Source organism: Lepidochelys kempii, chromosome 1 (genome assembly GCF_965140265.1).
Source record: "Lepidochelys kempii isolate rLepKem1 chromosome 1, rLepKem1.hap2, whole genome shotgun sequence".
NCBI lineage: Eukaryota > Metazoa > Chordata > Testudines > Cheloniidae > Lepidochelys > Lepidochelys kempii.
The window spans coordinates 248,645,816-248,662,453 of record NC_133256.1 but is presented as its reverse complement, the minus strand read 5'-3'; the positions used below and the strand labels follow the sequence as shown (position 1 = coordinate 248,662,453).

The 16,638-nt window shown below is 40.6% G+C and overlaps 1 protein-coding gene across 8 annotated transcripts in view; it reads left to right on the top strand.

Moving 5' to 3' along the window:
- KIAA1549 (KIAA1549 ortholog) overlaps positions 1–16,638 on the top strand; it is a 212,605-nt gene that overhangs the window by 145,229 nt on the left and 50,738 nt on the right. For all 8 annotated transcript variants that reach the window (XR_012156097.1, XM_073322875.1, XM_073322886.1 and 5 more), the window contains 2 exons: positions 2,160–2,337; positions 7,101–7,285. Coding sequence is in view for 7 of the 8 variants with exons in the window: in XM_073322875.1 (XP_073178976.1) it covers positions 2,160–2,337; positions 7,101–7,285 (363 nt within the window). In the remaining variant the exon portion in view is untranslated. The remainder of the gene's footprint in view (positions 1–2,159; positions 2,338–7,100; positions 7,286–16,638) is intronic.

The following is a 16,638-nucleotide window of genomic DNA, read 5'->3' as shown; positions in this document are numbered from 1 at the left end:
CTGGAATTATCAAAGAGCCACCCCCACCATACATTCTTTTTCCAGGTTAATCCCCCCCCCCTCACCCTTCCAGTGTTATATATCATGGGCAATGACATTTTATATTGTGTGGTTGCAGCCCACGTAACACATAGAGAACTGCATATGCAGCTCACAGTGGTAAATAGGTTGAGAACCACTGAGTTATAGACAGCTCCTCAGCTGGCAGAAGGGTTGAAGGAGAGTGGGAGGGTGAGATCCTCCCATCTTTTTCCAATCTTTGTACTGAAAAGAAATTTGTCTTGTTTGTGTGTCAGTGTGTGAAATCTAAAGTGTATATTCATGATATAATTGCATCAGAGTCCAATAACACTGTTACGATAAAGGATCTGTCAATTATTTCATCATAAACTTGATGTTCTGAGATGGAATGTTACAGCTAATACAACTGGTGTGAACTGGAATATTGCACTGCACTCCCTAATAACAATTTGAGTGTTGGAAACTGGGGAGGGGAGAGTAGTTGGCTTTGCTTTCATAAGCCCTGATCCTGCAAACACTGATGCATGTGCTTAACTTTAAACATGTGCACAAATGGTTGGAGGAATGGGACTCGAAATCATCAGTTGAATGAATTCCTTATTAGAAGATAATTCTGTGAGAGAACAATACCATTGCCCTACTGTTATGATTCTTTCCATATCGCATTACCTTGGTTCAGCCTTCCATAGAATCATTCCCAGCATTTATTTCACCTACTTTTAAACTGAATGCACCATATAAATGGTTAATCTAAAAACGGTTAAAGTGTATTAGATTTAATTTTACAAGAACAGAGTATTGAGGGTTCTCATCTACAATTTAAATGTTCATTCATGAGAAGGTGTCTACAGGGCTGCCTCAGAGAACACATATTTTTGATTAATGGCATTAAAGTTGCACTGAAGGAATGGCTTCTTAGTGTGTCTTGTAAATTCTTGGCTTCTTGTAGGAAGGTTCGGTGCTCTAGTTGTGAACAAGCAAAATGATTCATTTGGAGCAAATAGAAAGCCTTCCTATACATATGGGTAACATCAACACAGTTTGGGTCTAAGTCAAGTAAATGAAGTCAAAAACAATAAAGTGAAGCCAAAATAGGTGCTTTGGGAAGGGCAAGTGAAATCAAACCATAAGGGAAATCAAACCCACGAACTCATAAAGTATTACAAATTCCTGACATCACTTTCCAACTGCATGGTAAAATTTAGCTGGGAATTAACTTCTTTATTTGGCACAAATCTGAATCGCTAGAAGTCACTCCTACTCCCATCCCACACCCAGAAATCTGTGTTACAGCGATACCAAAGTTGTTCAAGCCAAGAACTTCAGCTTTGTGCTTGAGCGGTTGTGTTTTGCAAAGGGTTAGTTCACCGTAAATAATTGCCTCCTCAGCCACCAGGCAGTCATGTCTATAGATTTTTCCCTTTCCTGCAGCACTTGAATGTTGGCCTGTGTAATTAAGGGCACTGATTTAACACTGCATTGATGTAATCATCCACTGGAATAGATGGAGTTTTCTCTTAATAATGAATTGTGATTATTATTCCGTTATTATTACTTATGAGGTGATGTCTTGAGTTTTACTTTGGGAGCAAATTATTATGGATTAATGATAAACACCTAACAGTCAGTTTTTGATGTCCTCACTTCCTCAGTATTAACTAGAGTGCTGCTAAAATCAGGGATATTTGCATGCTTAGAAGTAGTGTAGAATTAGGTCTTATATTGTCTCTTTAGTACTCTCACAGTCTTGGAGTTGTTTACACAACATGTCTTTCTGCTGGGTTTCTCTGTATACTGTCCATTTCCAGGTTTCGCAGTGAGCATTTAGTGGGGTACCATGTGTTCTGGCGTGCCTGGTCTGATGGATATTAAGATTTCACCTTAGCGGCAACATGTTTTCTCACCGTGATCTAATTTGGGGCCTTTTGCTCTTGCATCATCAGGGGTTAGTGACAGTGGCAATTCAAAGAGAAGCACTGATTCTCCCTAGGTAAAGCTGTTCTCATTGCCTTTCTTTTTGAGTGCAAACCCATAAGCATAGAAGTGTGTGAGGAAAGGGTTAAAAGATGAAATATGGGAGAACCTTGGAGGAAAAAAAAATTTTATTTGAAGTTTAAAACATTCCTGTATCTCTTCAGATTGTCAATGTGTCACGGCTAGTGGGTGCTGATAACCCTGTAGAACTGATCTATTTTGTGGAAGATCAAACTGGAGAGAGGCTCAGCGCTGTAAAGTCTTCAGATCTGATTAACAGAGTTGACATCCAGAGAGCCGCTATCATTCTTGGATACCGCATTCAAGGCGCAGTTGCACAACGTAAGTCCCACCAACTCTGCATCACTGTACCACTGAAAAGAAAGGAGAAACATGACCCTAGTTATGGAAATCTGGAGACTTGCCCAAAGCAAACTGTAATACGTATTATATCATGTCTGTAATGCATTAGAACTGTCTGTGCGATGCCTGTTCTGTGTCCACCAGCCAGAAACGGGACTTTTGAGGCCCTTTGTGCTGCTCCAGCCCCTTTAAGCACCGTGAAGGAGCTGGAGCAGGGGTGAGGCTCTCACCCGTGAATTTACAAAAAATGGAGGGTAATGGGGAAAAAGTATACTTGTGGGATGGAATATTCCATCTATGTGAAATATGCAAGTCTACACAATTTAAATATTACTCTTTTTACAACTCCCTACCCCCCAAAAAAGCAAAAAAAGAAAGCCACTTTTTCCTTGTGAGTGAAAGATGCAGTTACTGTGGGGAAGGGGTTGTTTGGATCATAACAGCTGGGAGGCATAACTTGTGGCTTCTTTTCCTTGATTGAATGTCATAGATCTCATCTTTATTTACTGATCTATTAGTGATGTGTCTGTAGTTTGATCTTGTCATTACCTGTTAATAAGATTTCATTAACTAGATGTGCATGAACATTAGTATAGGAGATCCCTAGCATGCCAACTCAATGAGAGTTGTGAGGCGGGAATGTGAAATGGAAAATATTTACAGCCAAGTGAAGCTAAGGTGCCATATAAGAATTACTCTAAACTGTGCACCCTGGTGTGGGGGGAAGGTTTAAAATCTATAACATTTGTAATATAAACAATATAATATCTCTGACTAGATTTAAATCCATAATTAACTTCATTTTTTTTTCAGTGTAGGCAACACATAGAAACATAGGACACAGGACTGGAAGAGGTCTCCTGGATCATGCAGTCCAGTCACCTCCTATCTCAAGCAACCACGTCTCATAATCCAGTTCATAAATTTAGCAAACTCCATTTAAAACTAGTTAGGTTGTTTGCCCTGAGTACTCCTACTGGTACACAAGACTTTGCTGTATGTAGATGAGAAGTGAGTGACACGAAAGCACAAAGTCTTTTTGCTTTGGTAGCAATAGCTAGAATAGTCAGATATAATACAGCATATGTCTGATCTACAAAGTCACTTGCAGAAAGATTTTTATGGAAAAAATGTATATGCCCAGTGAGGTAGTTATTATGAAAATATTAATGATTGGTTCACGCATGATTTTAAAATATTATTTTCCCTCTAGTTTAGTAGTTTAGGTAGCTCAGTTACCTTTTAAGCTTATGCTCTATATTTACTAATGTAGTGTAATATTTGTTTGGGAAATATTCACGAAGTTGTAAGGATAAACCAGTTTTGGGATGTTATTTAAGAACATAAGAACGGCCATACGGGGTCAAACCAAAGGTCCGTCTAGCCCCGTATGCTGTCTTCTGACAGTGGCCAATGCCAGGTGCCCCAGAGGGAATGAAGAGAACAGGTAATCATCAAGTGATCCATTCCCTGTCACCCATTCCCAGTTTCTGGCAAAGAGACTAGGGATATCATCCCTGTCCATCCTGGCTAATAACCATTGATGGACCTATCCTCTGTGAACTTATCTAGTTCTTTTTTTAACCCTGTTATAGTCTTGGCCTTCACAACATCTTCTGGCAAGGAGTTCTACAGATTGACTGTGTGTTATGTGAAAAAATACTTTCTTTTGTTTCTTTTAAACCTGCTGCCTATTCATTTCATTTGATGACCCCAAGCTCTTGTGTTATGAGACGGAGTAAATAACACTTCCTTATTTACTTTCTCCACATCGGTCATGATTTTATAGACCTCTATCATATCCCCCCCTTAGTAGTCTCTCTTACAAGCTGAAAAGTCCCAGTTTTATTAATCTCTCCTCATATGGAAGCCGTTCCACAGCCCTCATCATTTTTGTTGCCATTTTCTGAACCTTTTCCAATTCTAATATATGTTTTTTGAGATGAGGCAACCACATCTGCACGCAGTATTCAAGATGTGGGGGTACCATGGATTTATATAGAGGCAATATGATATGTTCTATCCTATTATCTATTCCTTTCTTAATTATTCTCAACATTTGGTTCACTTTTTTGACTGCTGCTGTACATTGAGTGGATGTTTTTAAAGAACTATCCACAAGGACTCCAAGATCTCTTCCTTGAGTGGTAACTGCTAATTTAGACCCCATCGTTTTATATGTATAGTTGGGATTATGTTTTCCAATGTGCATTACTTTGCATTTATCAACATTGTATTTAATCTGCCATTTTCTTGCCCAGTCAGCCAGTTTTTGTGAGATCCTTTTGTAGCTCTTCTCTGTCTGCTTGGGATTTAACTATCTTGAGTAGTTTTGTATCATCTGCAAATTTGCCCACCTCTCTGTTTACCTTTTTTTCCAGATCATTTATGAATATGTTGAATAGGACTGGGCCCTGTACAGACCACTGGGGAACACCATTACTTACCCTCTCCAGTCTGAAAACTGACCATTTATTCCTACCCTTTGTTTCCTATCTTTTAACCAGTTACCGATCCATGAGAGGATCTTTCCTCTTATCCCATGGCAGCTTACTTTGCTTAAGAGCCTTTGGTGAGGGACCTTGTCAAAGGCTTTCTGAAAGTCTGAGTACACTATATCTACTGGATCCCCCTTGTCTGCATGCTTGTTGCCCCCCTCGAAGAATTCTAGTAGATTGGCGAACCACGATTTTCGTTTACAAAAAACATGTTGACTCTTCCCCAATAAATTTGTTCTTTACTATAGTTCCAACCAGTTTGCCCAGTACTGAAGTCAGGTTTACTGGCCTGTAATTGCCAGGATTCTGGAGCCCTTTTTAAAAATTGGTGTCACATTAGCTATCGTCCAGTCATTTGGTACAGAAGCAGTTTTAAACAATCGGTTACAAACTACAGTTAGTAGTTCTGGAATTTCACATATGAGTTCCTTCAGAACTCTTGGATGAATACCATCTGGTCCTGGTGACTTATTACTGTTTATCAGTTTGTTCCAAAACTTGCTCTAATGTCACCTCAATCTGGGACAGTTCCTCAGATTTGTCACCTAAAAAAGAATGGCTCAGGTTTGGGAAACTCCCTCACATCCTCAACAGTGAAGACCGATGCAAAGAATTAATTAATGTAGTTCCTCTGCAATGGCCTTATCGTCCTGAGTGAGTCCTTTAGCATCTCAGTCATCCAGTGGCCCCACTGGTTGTTTAGCAGGCTTCCTGCTTCTGATGTACTTAAAAAAAAATTGCTATTACTTTTTGATTCTTTGGCTAGGCTGTTCTTCAAATTCTTTTTTGGCTTTTATGCTCCTTCCTATTTTCCTCACTAGCATTTAACTTCCACTTTTTAAAGCATGCCTTTTTGTCTCTCACTGCTTCTTTTACTTTGTTTTTTAGCCATGGGGGCATTTTTTTGATTTTCTTACTATGTTTTCTAATTTGGGGTATACATTTAAGTTGAGCCTCTATTATGGTGTCTTTAAAAAGTTTCTATGCAGCTTGCAGGGATTTCACTTTTGACACTGTACCTTTTAATTTATGCTTCACTATCTTCCTCATTTTTGTGTAGTCCCCATTTCTGAAGTAAAATGCGATGGTGTTGGGCTGCTATGGTGTTTTCCCGCTACAGGGAAGATGCTAATGGCTGTGTACATCCAAGTGTGTTTTTAAGTGTGTTCTCTTTTATCATTTTAAATGAAATTTCATTTCCAAATAATTAATTTTAAAAAGTTTGAAGATCATAAATCACAAATAAAAAGCATATATGTTATTTTTATGTTTTTGTCTCTCCTGTTGCTGTCAAAAGCCCACAGAAACCAAAGGAAAACTTAATAAACTGATAAAAACAGTGAAACCGACTATACTCCAAGTGGTATCAAATGTGCAAAGTAAACAAAAGGGAAAAAATCTGATAATTATTTTCCTCTAATCTCGTCCAGTTGTACCAACTAGAGTTACTTGTAAGAATAATACACAAAAATAAATTCACACAGAAATATTAATTTTAGTTTGAAAGTGCCCCTTTAAAAATTACAGTTCTGACTGAAAATATTTTACCTGCTATTGTTTCAAGTAGTATCTATAATTACTGTAAATGAAATTGACTAGAATTAATTTTCTCTATTTCCAGTTTGTTTACTTTGTGCATAGTCAGTTTCCTTGTGTCCCCTTGTATAATTAGTTTCCTCCTTTGTTAGTAGGGATTTGCACATAATAACGGGAAAGAAAAACATTTAGTAAATAAACTGGGAAAATATGATTGCAGAACTCAGGGCTAGGTGTAATACTGTATGTGAAAATACTGTTTAACCTGTTTTTTGTAGGTGACTGGATTTCAAATTGACTGTGTCCCTTTTACAAAGTCAGTGTACAAGCAAGAATGCTAAAAGTTCTCCCACACTGTTCCATGTCAACTCAATTTATGGCTCCTCCTGAACAGAGAGGACTAATCATGTCAAAGGCTGTGATGGAAACCCATTTTCACTTGCAACTTAAGCACAGGTCTCCAGAATTGAAAGTAGGCTTTAAGACAATTGATCATTTGCTCCACACTTGTGTTTCCTGGCCAAGATGTACATTAAGTAATACGTTTATCACCTTGCCTATACGGCAGTCTGTTTCCTATAAATGTAGCTCTTTGCTAACAATTATGAGAGTATAGAAATGAATATCCCCTAAAGTGTCAACAGATAAAAAAAAAAATATAACTGTATAAAATTCTTGTCTCCCCACTACCCCCTTCTAACTCCGCAGCTGTGGATAAAGTGAAAGAGTCATCGTCCGAGTCTCAGAATAACAATCTGTGGATTATTGTTGGTGTGGCAGTCCCAGTGGCTGTGGTGCTGCTTATCATTATTATTTTATACTGGAAGCTCTGCCGAACAGACAAGTTGGAGTTTCAGCCAGACACCGTGAGCAATATCCAGCAGCGACAGAAGGTAAAAGGGGATGGGAAGATGTGTTGGGAGTAGTTAAGGTAACCTGAGCACTTGTGAATGCAACAGTCTAGGAAATATATGGTGTCGTTAGAGGAGAAGGTGAGACGCACCATGGCAGAGGCTTCCTGCAATCTGGAAAAAAAAAAGTGGAACTGCTATGAATTACACAATAATATAAATCCCAAAAACTCAGTGGTTCCCATTGCTTTTCCTTTGCTTGTTGTATTATCTAATGCTGTGTCACACCCCTAGGATCTGTCTTCCCGTTGGGGAAACCTAGGTGACGAGGTTGAAAGAAACTTGCCTGCATCATTTTAATCCATCTTCTTACCTTTATTCCTTGTGAGAAAGATGCTGTATTATTCCTTCTAGATGCAAGAAATTCTCTAACTTTGTCTGGATCGTCTCTGTGTCTTTTGAATACCTCATAAGCCAAACTGTTCCACTGCCCAATTGTCCCATTAATTCCTGGAAGTCAAGACTTATCTTAAGGCTCCTTCGACATAGGCTATTACAAATTTACTAAGTGTTTTGCAAGTATATTGCAAAAAGCATGTATTTTGTCCTCTTAACTTTCTAACTTGCCTTTACAAGTAGATTTAGCTTCCGGAAATGGCAGCTAAAACCTTTTATCCCTCCCACCAATCGTGTACAATTTGTCTTATCACAAATAACATAGTACATGCATATAATGAAATCTTATAACCTGGGCTGTGTAATGGGTCTGTTCTTGGACATTTTCGTTGCTGTGCAGTTCTGTATGGCTGTGTGTGTGTATGTATACAGAGATGTGTGTGTGCTCTACTGAGTGGAATATATCAGACTTTGGTCATTTCAGTTCTCTGTGCTGACAGAACTCTTCCTTTAACTTCCTGGAGAGAGAATCTTTTGTTTTTTGGAGCTGATATACTGAGCTCACTCAATATTGATAGAAATATGCAGTTGGTTAACAACTTAAAGCTCTGTCTACATTGCAACCAGAGGTTTAATGTGTAGCTTTTGTAGATGTACCTGCACTATCTTTAATCTAGCTAGTTAACTACAAATAACAGTGATGCCCTGGTGCCACAAGCTTCAGTGCAGGTTGTATAATCCCACCTGGTCCCCCGGGTAGATACAGGCATTGGTAGGCATGAGGTAGCCTGTGCTGCAGTGTTCTCATCGCTATTTTTAGTGAACTACCTAAATTAAAGATAGCATGGGTGTGTCTACATGAGCTGAAGATTACACCCCTACTTGCAGCATAGATGTAGCCTGAGTATTCAGCCACAAATTTTTATGTGGTATGTGCAACATTTCCCTCCACAAGTTTATGTGGGGCAAGGCATTGTCTGGCCTTGCTGTGTTTCCCAGAAGTGGGGAAAGGTTTGGAAATGTAAAAAAAACAAAAAAGCAAAAACCCCCACCCAAAACAACCACTTTGCTTTGACTCAGTACTGATTCACAGGGAAGCATGCTGCCTGGTGAATCGCAAACCTCACTTTCTCTGGAAGCCCAAAGTGGTTTTTGGAGGTATTCCACCCAAGCATTAAGCAAAGCAAACCATATGTCAACCCCAGTCCTGCACTGGGATCTTCTAGAGCAAACCCTTGCATCTGTGTGCTGCCCCCTGCAAGTGAGCAGGTCTCAACATGGGCTCTGGGGTCCCTGCTTAGTAGGTCCTGATGCAGGCCTGGGGCTTGAGATTGAACAAGATCAGAGCTTCGGGTATTATAGCTAAAGTCATGGAGGGCTAGGCCATGGATGGCTCACCAAAGGCTCTTACGTAAATTAAGTTGTCATGGGTAAGAGGGAAGATCCTTTCATGGATTGAGAACTGGTTAAAAGACAGGAAACAAAGGGTAGGAATAAATGGTAAATTTTCAGAATGGAGGCGGTAACTAGTGGTGTTCCCCAAGGGTCAGTCCTAGGACCAATCCTATTCAACTTATCCATAAATGATCTGGAGAAAGGGATAAACAGCAAGGTGGCAAAGTTTGCAGATGGTACTAAACTGCTCAAGATAGTTAAGAGCAAAGCAGACTGTGAAGAACTTCAGAAAGATCTCACAAAACTAAGTGATTGGGCAACAAAATGGCAAATGAAATTTCACGTGCATAAATGTAAAGCAATGCACATTGGAAAAAAATAACCCCAACTATACATATATTATGATGTGGGTTAATTTAACTACAACTAATCAGGAGAAAGATCTTGGAGTCATTGTGGATAGTTCTCTGAAGACGTCCACATACTGTGCGGTGGCGGTCAAAAAAGGAAATGGGATGTTCGGAATCATTAAAAAAGGGATAGAGAATAAGATGGAGAATATCTTATTGCCCTTTTATAAAGCCATGGTACGCCCACATCTTGAATCCTGTGTACAGATGTGGTCCCCTCATCTCAGAAAAGATATATATGGTATTAGAAAAGGTTCAGAAAAGGGCAACTAAAATGATTCGGGGTTTGGAACGGGTCCCATATGGGGAGAGATTAAAGAGGCTAGGACTTTTCAGCATGGAAAAGAGGAGACTAAGAGGGGATATGATAGAGGTACATAAAATCATGAGTGGTGTGGAGAAAGTGAATAAGGAAAAGTTATGTTCTCATAATATAAGAACTAGGGGCCACCAAATGAAATTAATGGGTAGCAGGTTTAAAACAAATAAAAGGAAGTTCTTCTTCACTCAGCGCACAGTCAACCTGTGGAACTCCTTACCTGAGGAGGTTTTGAAGGCTAGGACTATAACAGGGTTTAAAAGAGAACTGGATAAATTCATGGAGGTTAAGTCCATTAATGGCTATTAGCCAGGATGGGTAAGGAATGGTGTCCCTAGCCTCTGTTCGTCAGAGAGTGGAGATGGATGGCAGGAGAGAGATCACTAGATCATTACCTGTTAGGTTCACTCCCTCTGGGGCACCTGGCATTGGCCACTGTCGGTAGACAGAATACTGGGCTGGATGGACCTTTGGTCTGACCCAGTATGGCCGTTCTTATGGTGAGGAATTTGATAGTGTATTTTTTATGCTAAACTGCCTAAAGCTGTATTTTCATAAAAAACACATTAGTACAAAGACAAAACTAGTATGGCATCCTCCTTTTTCTTTGTACTTACTGAACAAAACTGAGGAGGACATGGCAGTGTGTCTGAAATACTTGTTCGGGCTAAACTCCTGCTTTCTCTTGCCAGGGACATTAGTACAGTATTACTACAGTTATGTTCAGCGTACTGTCACCTCATGTTCAGTCAAACAGTTTCCTCTCTAAAAGTCTTGGAAAAGGTGAGAGAAGTAGAAAGTGGCTGCACTTTGTAAAGCAGCAAGAATAAATCAATAGCAGCTCCCACTTATCTTGCCATTGTAGATTCAGTTGCAGAATCAAGGTCAACAAGTGAAACCTTACATGAACTTTCATTTTACCCTGGCTGTGGTAATATTTAATTCAGCGTTTGATTGGAATAATACTTAATCCTGAATAGGAGTTGAAAATTAATTTGAGATTTGGCATGTAGTGAAGGATAATACTTTTGATAGGGTTGCGGGGGGTTGTTTTGTTTGGAGGAAGTGTTTAAAAATAAACTTAACAGTGATAAATAGTATTATTATTTATTTGTTAAGCACTGATAATATGCGAAGGTCTGTGCTATATAATAAATGAAGGAAGACACAGTCCCTTCCTCAAGAGGATTAAAATTGAAGTAGGTAGGCAATGATCAGCTATGAAGGCACTGGAGGGACTTAAAGGGTGGTTGATAATTTAGGTTAAATTAACCCCAATGTTGATGTCTTTGTGCAAGGCATCTCTGCAGTGAGGTGACTTTCACCACTAGCATGTATGAAAAGTGTCTATTAAATCTGTGTCCCAAGAGAGGAATCTGTAACCTCAGTGCACTCTTGAATCCTCCAAATCCTCCGTTTTCTTTTGTCTCAAGCAGAGATAAGAGAAGCAGTCTCTTTGACCCACAGACCAGAAACAGCTTAGGTAGTATCTACTTTGTTTTGGAAATATCTGGACTCTATACTCAGTTTGTCCTTTCCTTCGCTGTTTCCATTGTACTTTCCATTTTAGTCACTAGAAAGTCAAAAATCTTGAATTTTTTGTTCAAGTCTTGCTTCAGACTTGTCTAGAAAGCCTGCAAGATTACCCCGATAATACATTTTCTAATGCTTTGCTGAGCCTATATTAAATGTTGCACATGATCGGTCTTTAACTACTTACAGAATTTGTTCCCAGAAGAGCTTCCCAGTAGCGTTTTGCTCCTTTCCCCCCAGTGCTGAGCCATGGACAAAGGAAACGATCCTGCCCCTGTGCTGATCGTGAACAACAAATCTGATTCTTCCCAGCCCCATAGCACTAAAATTAGGCTTTACAAAGCTATATTACATTACATTTGGTGCAAGGGTTTAGATGAGAAACCAGTATCAAAACTAGAATTGTTTGGACCCTCCTTAAATTGGTAGATTATGAAGTAATCAGAGCAGTTCTGTTTATTACCGGTAAAGCCACTAGGTTAAGCACTATTTCTCTCCTTCTGATCATCCAAAAATTGATTAATGAAACCTGATCTGCTCTGGATGCCCATTTTACTTTGCTTGTCAATTTGCCTAAGCTGTTCAAGCTTCCAGCTGATAAAACCAAATTCTACACTATGGTTCCAAGGTGATTTCAGCTGTTGCCAATTATTCAGGAAAAAGTTCTTCTCTGACTGAAGGTAATCAGTATCACCCATAGAGGCGTCCTGGATAAGTATATTGATTTATTTACAAGATCTTGTAAGTTCTCTTACAGCTATTTGGCACTTTGTATCCACTGGCTTTACAGCTATGGCTTTGACTGAACGGCATGTGCAATTCCTCCACCTTCACCAGAAGACCACATCTAAAAGTCCAGAGGTGACTTTCCACCTTTCAAGGCACCAGAACCAATTCTGTGCCTTGCTCTGCTCCATTTGTGCCCTCAGGTGCCTCAAAGGCAGCAGAGAAGGGCCACATCTCCCTTGATATGGATTTTGCCAGAGGGCATAGAACATACCCAACCCTGCCTGCAGTTCGCAACATGGGATATGTCAGGTTGGGGAAGGAGACATGGCCAGAGCACACTGTGTTTCTGCTGTTCCTAGCTAATGTGCAGTCCCTTGGGGGAACTGTTGCCAGCTGGCAGAGGTGCTTCTTTAATGTGCACCAAGGCTGATAGCTGGGACCAGGGGCACTTGAACAATTTGTATAGTGGGGGTGCTGAGAGCCATTGAAGCAAACTTTAAACCCTGGATATGATGGAACCCATTTCAAGCCCAGGGATGCAGCAACACCCCGAGCACCCCTAGCTCCAGCACCTACAGCTGGACGAGTATTCCTTATGCTCCCTGCTTTGCCAGGAATCTGACTGTGTCTGTATATATCTGCAAAGAGTACTTTTTCAAGCAGGGACACCTATTAAGTCAAAGCACACTGGGGAACTTTACACAAAGTAAAACTATTTCCCCCTGTTTATTTCCCCCCCACATACACACACACACACACTGTTTCTCACACGTTCTTGTCAACTGCTGGAAATGGCCCACCTTGATTATCACTACAAAAGGGTTTTGTTTTTTTTTCTCTCCTGCTGGTAATAGCTCACCTTACCTGATCACTCTGGTTACAGTGTGTATGGTAACACCCATTGTTTCATGTTCTTTGTGTATATAAAATCTCCCCACTGTATTTTCCACTGCATGCATCCGATGAAGTGAGCTGTAGCTCACGAAAGCTTATGCTCAAATAAATTTGTTAGTTTCTAAGGTGCCACAAGTCCTCCTTTTCTTTTTGGGGACCTTTAGTGTGCAGTGGCAGGGTCCACATGGACATTTAGTGCCAGGCACACTGGAGCACTGTAGATTTAAACCCCAGCTTACCACGCACTAACGGTTCATCTGGACAGGCCCTGACAAGGTAGCAGATCAGATGATTGGTAGATATACATATTTCATAGTTGTGGGCTGGTCCAGGTATGAGTTCTATTTTTGAATTATTGTGTATTGAGTGCATAGAGCTTTATCACGGGCAATTTTAGTATGTTTAAGTATAAAAGATAAACTTTCTACTTCTATGAACTCAGGGCTGCCTTTGTTTATTGGGCTCAATAAAACCTCAACAGCAAGACGAAAAAGCAAGAAAATAAAAAATTTTAAAATGGAACTTCTCCTTTACACTCTCTCAAAGGGTCTTCAGCACATTTTCATATTGCTTGTAGAGACTATCGGCACTTCAGGGATGTAATGAAATGTGCTGTGTTCTGCCCCCAGTGCCCACATTATGAAAAGTTTTTTGTTTTGTTTTGTACAGTGTGGAAATGGCAATAAAAAGTGAAAAAATCTGTTCCATCTGAAAACTTTCAACCTGCTCTACTTGTGTCTTCTGTGAGGGGGGCAATATTCATGAGTGTTGCTGACTGATGGTTGCCTGTGAAATTGTTCTATAACTTAGGCAATTGCTGCTGTTTTGTAGATGCTGTTGCAGCTGCTATGGGTTTTCCAAGTCTCTTTTTTCCACTTCGAGATATTGCAGGAGCTTATCCATGCTCAGTATCAAGCCTCACTCATAATTAATGCCTTCAATGGAAGAAAAATACAGTTGTTCTTGGTTTTTGTGAAGTTTACTGAGGTTCACATTAAAACTGGAGAGGAAATACAGAAAGATTGGGGAGGGTGACATGAATCACTGAAAAGAAGCTTTCATAAAGAAGGTACTTCGGAATGGATGTTTGAGAGTTTCAAGGATAATAAAAACCTTGAGGTACAGCCCTGAAGTGGAACTTTTTGAGAGATTCCCCCTTCAGTAAGTTTTTGCACAGTATGGATTTAGGGTGGCCAGATACCCCGATATTCGGGGCTTTGTCTTATATAGGCGCCTATCTTGGCACCTATGTGAATTAGACATTCCAGGGTCAAATTTTTCAAAGGGAGCTAATTATGTGCCTGTGGTAAATTGCAGATGATACAATTTAGACTTCTAATTACCTGATTTGTAGACACAACCAAGATGTTGAAACATTTACATTCTATTATTTGTGTGTGCAGTTGATTGTACCCATCAGGACTTTTTGCTCCAAAAACATAAACCCCTCCTACATGATACGGTTCTGTGGTGACCTAGAATCCTATTTTCGACGTTTCCAACTCAAGGAATATTTCCAACACACCACTGAACAACATACTCACCCACAGAGACCTTCCTACCAACACTACAAAAAGAAGGATTCTGAGTGGACTCCTCCTGAAGGTCGAAACAACAGACTGGACTTCTACATAGAGTGCATCCGCCGACGTGCACAGGCTGAAATTGTGGAAAAGCAGCATCACTTGCCTCATAACCTCAGCCGTCAGAACACAACACCATCCACAGCCTCAGAAACAACTCTGACATCATAATCAAAAAGTCTGACAAAGGAGGTTCTGTTGTCGTCATGAATAGGTCGAAATATGAACAAGAGGCTGCTCGGCAGCTCTCCAACACCACATTCTACAAACCATTACCCTCTGATCCCAGTGCGGGGTTACCAAAAGAAACTACACCATCTGCTTAAGAAACTCCCTGAAAAAACACAAGAAGAAATCCGCACAGACACACCCCTGGAACCGCGACCAGGGGTATTCTATCTGCTACCCAAGATCCATAAACCTGGAAATCCTGGATGCCCCATCATCTCAGGCATTGGCACCCTGACAGCAGGATTGTCTGGCTATGTAGACTCCCTCCTCAGGCCCTACGTTACCACCACTCCTTGCTATCTTCGAGACACCACTGACTTCCTGAGGAAACTACAATCCATCGGTGATCTTCCAGAAAACACCATCCTAGCCACTATGGATGTAGAAGCCCTCTACACCAACATTCCACACAACGATGGACTACAAGCCATCAGGAACAGAATCCCCGATAATGTCACGGCAAACCTGGTGGCTGAACTTTGTGCCTTTGTCCTCACCCATATCTATTTCACATTTAGGGACAATGTATCCCTTCAAATCAGCGGCACTGCTATGGGAACCCGCATGGCCCCACAATATACCAACATTTTTATGGTGGACTTAGAACAATGGTTCCTCAGCTCTTGTCCCCTAATGTCCCTACTCTACTTGTGCTACACTGATGACATCTTCATCATCTGGACCCATGGAAAAGAAGCCCTTGAGGAATTCCACCATGATTTCAACAATTTCCATCCCACCTCAGCCTGGACCAGTCCATACAAGAGATCCACTTTCTGGACACTACGGTGCTAATAAGCGATGGTCACATAAACACCACCCTATACCGGAAACCTACTGACCACCATACTTACCTATATGTCTCCAGCTTTCATCCAGACCACACCACACGATCCATTGTCTACAGCCAAGCTCTACGATACAACCGCATTTGCTCCAACCCCTCAGACAGAGACAAACACCTACAAGATCTCTATCAAGCGTTCTTACAACTACAATACTCACCTGCTGAAGTGAAGAAACAGATTGACAGAGCCAGAAGAGTAGCCAGAAGTTACCTACTACAGGACAGGCCCAACAAAGAAAATAACAGAATGCCACTAGCCATCACATTCAGCCCCCAACTAAAACCTCTCCAATACATCATCAGGGATCTACAACCTATCCTGAAGGATGACCCATCACTCTCACAGATCCTGGGAGATAGGCCAGTCCTTGCTTACAGACAGCCCCCAAAACTGAAGCAAATACGCACCAGCAACCACACATCACACAACAGAACCACTCACCCAGGAACCTGTCGTTGCAACAAAGCCTGTTGCCAGCTGTGTGCACATATCTATTCAGGGGACACCATCATAGGGCCTAATCACATCAGCCACACTATCAGAGGCTCATTCACCTGCACATCTACCAATGTGATATATGCCATCATGTGCCAGCAATGCCCCTCTGCCATGTACATTGGCCAAACTGGACAGACTCTACGTAAAAGAATAAATGGACACAAATCAAATGTAAAGAATTATAACATTCAAAAACCAGTCACTTCAGTCTCTCTGGTCACTCGATTACAGACCAAAAAGTGGCAATTCTTCAACAAAAAAACTTCAAAAACAGACTCCAACGAGAGACTGCTGAATTGGAATTAATTTGCAAACTGGATACAATTAACTTAGGCTTGAATAGAGACTGGGAGTGGATGTGTCATTACACAAAGTAAAACTATTTCCCCAGGTTTATTTCTCCCTTTCCCCCCATACTGTTCCTCAGACGTTCTTGTCAACTGCTGGAAATGGCCCACCTTGATTATCACTACAAAAGGGTTTTTTTTCTCTCCTGCTGGTAATAGCTCACCTTACCTGATCACTCTTGTTACAGTGTGTATGGTAACACCCATTGTTT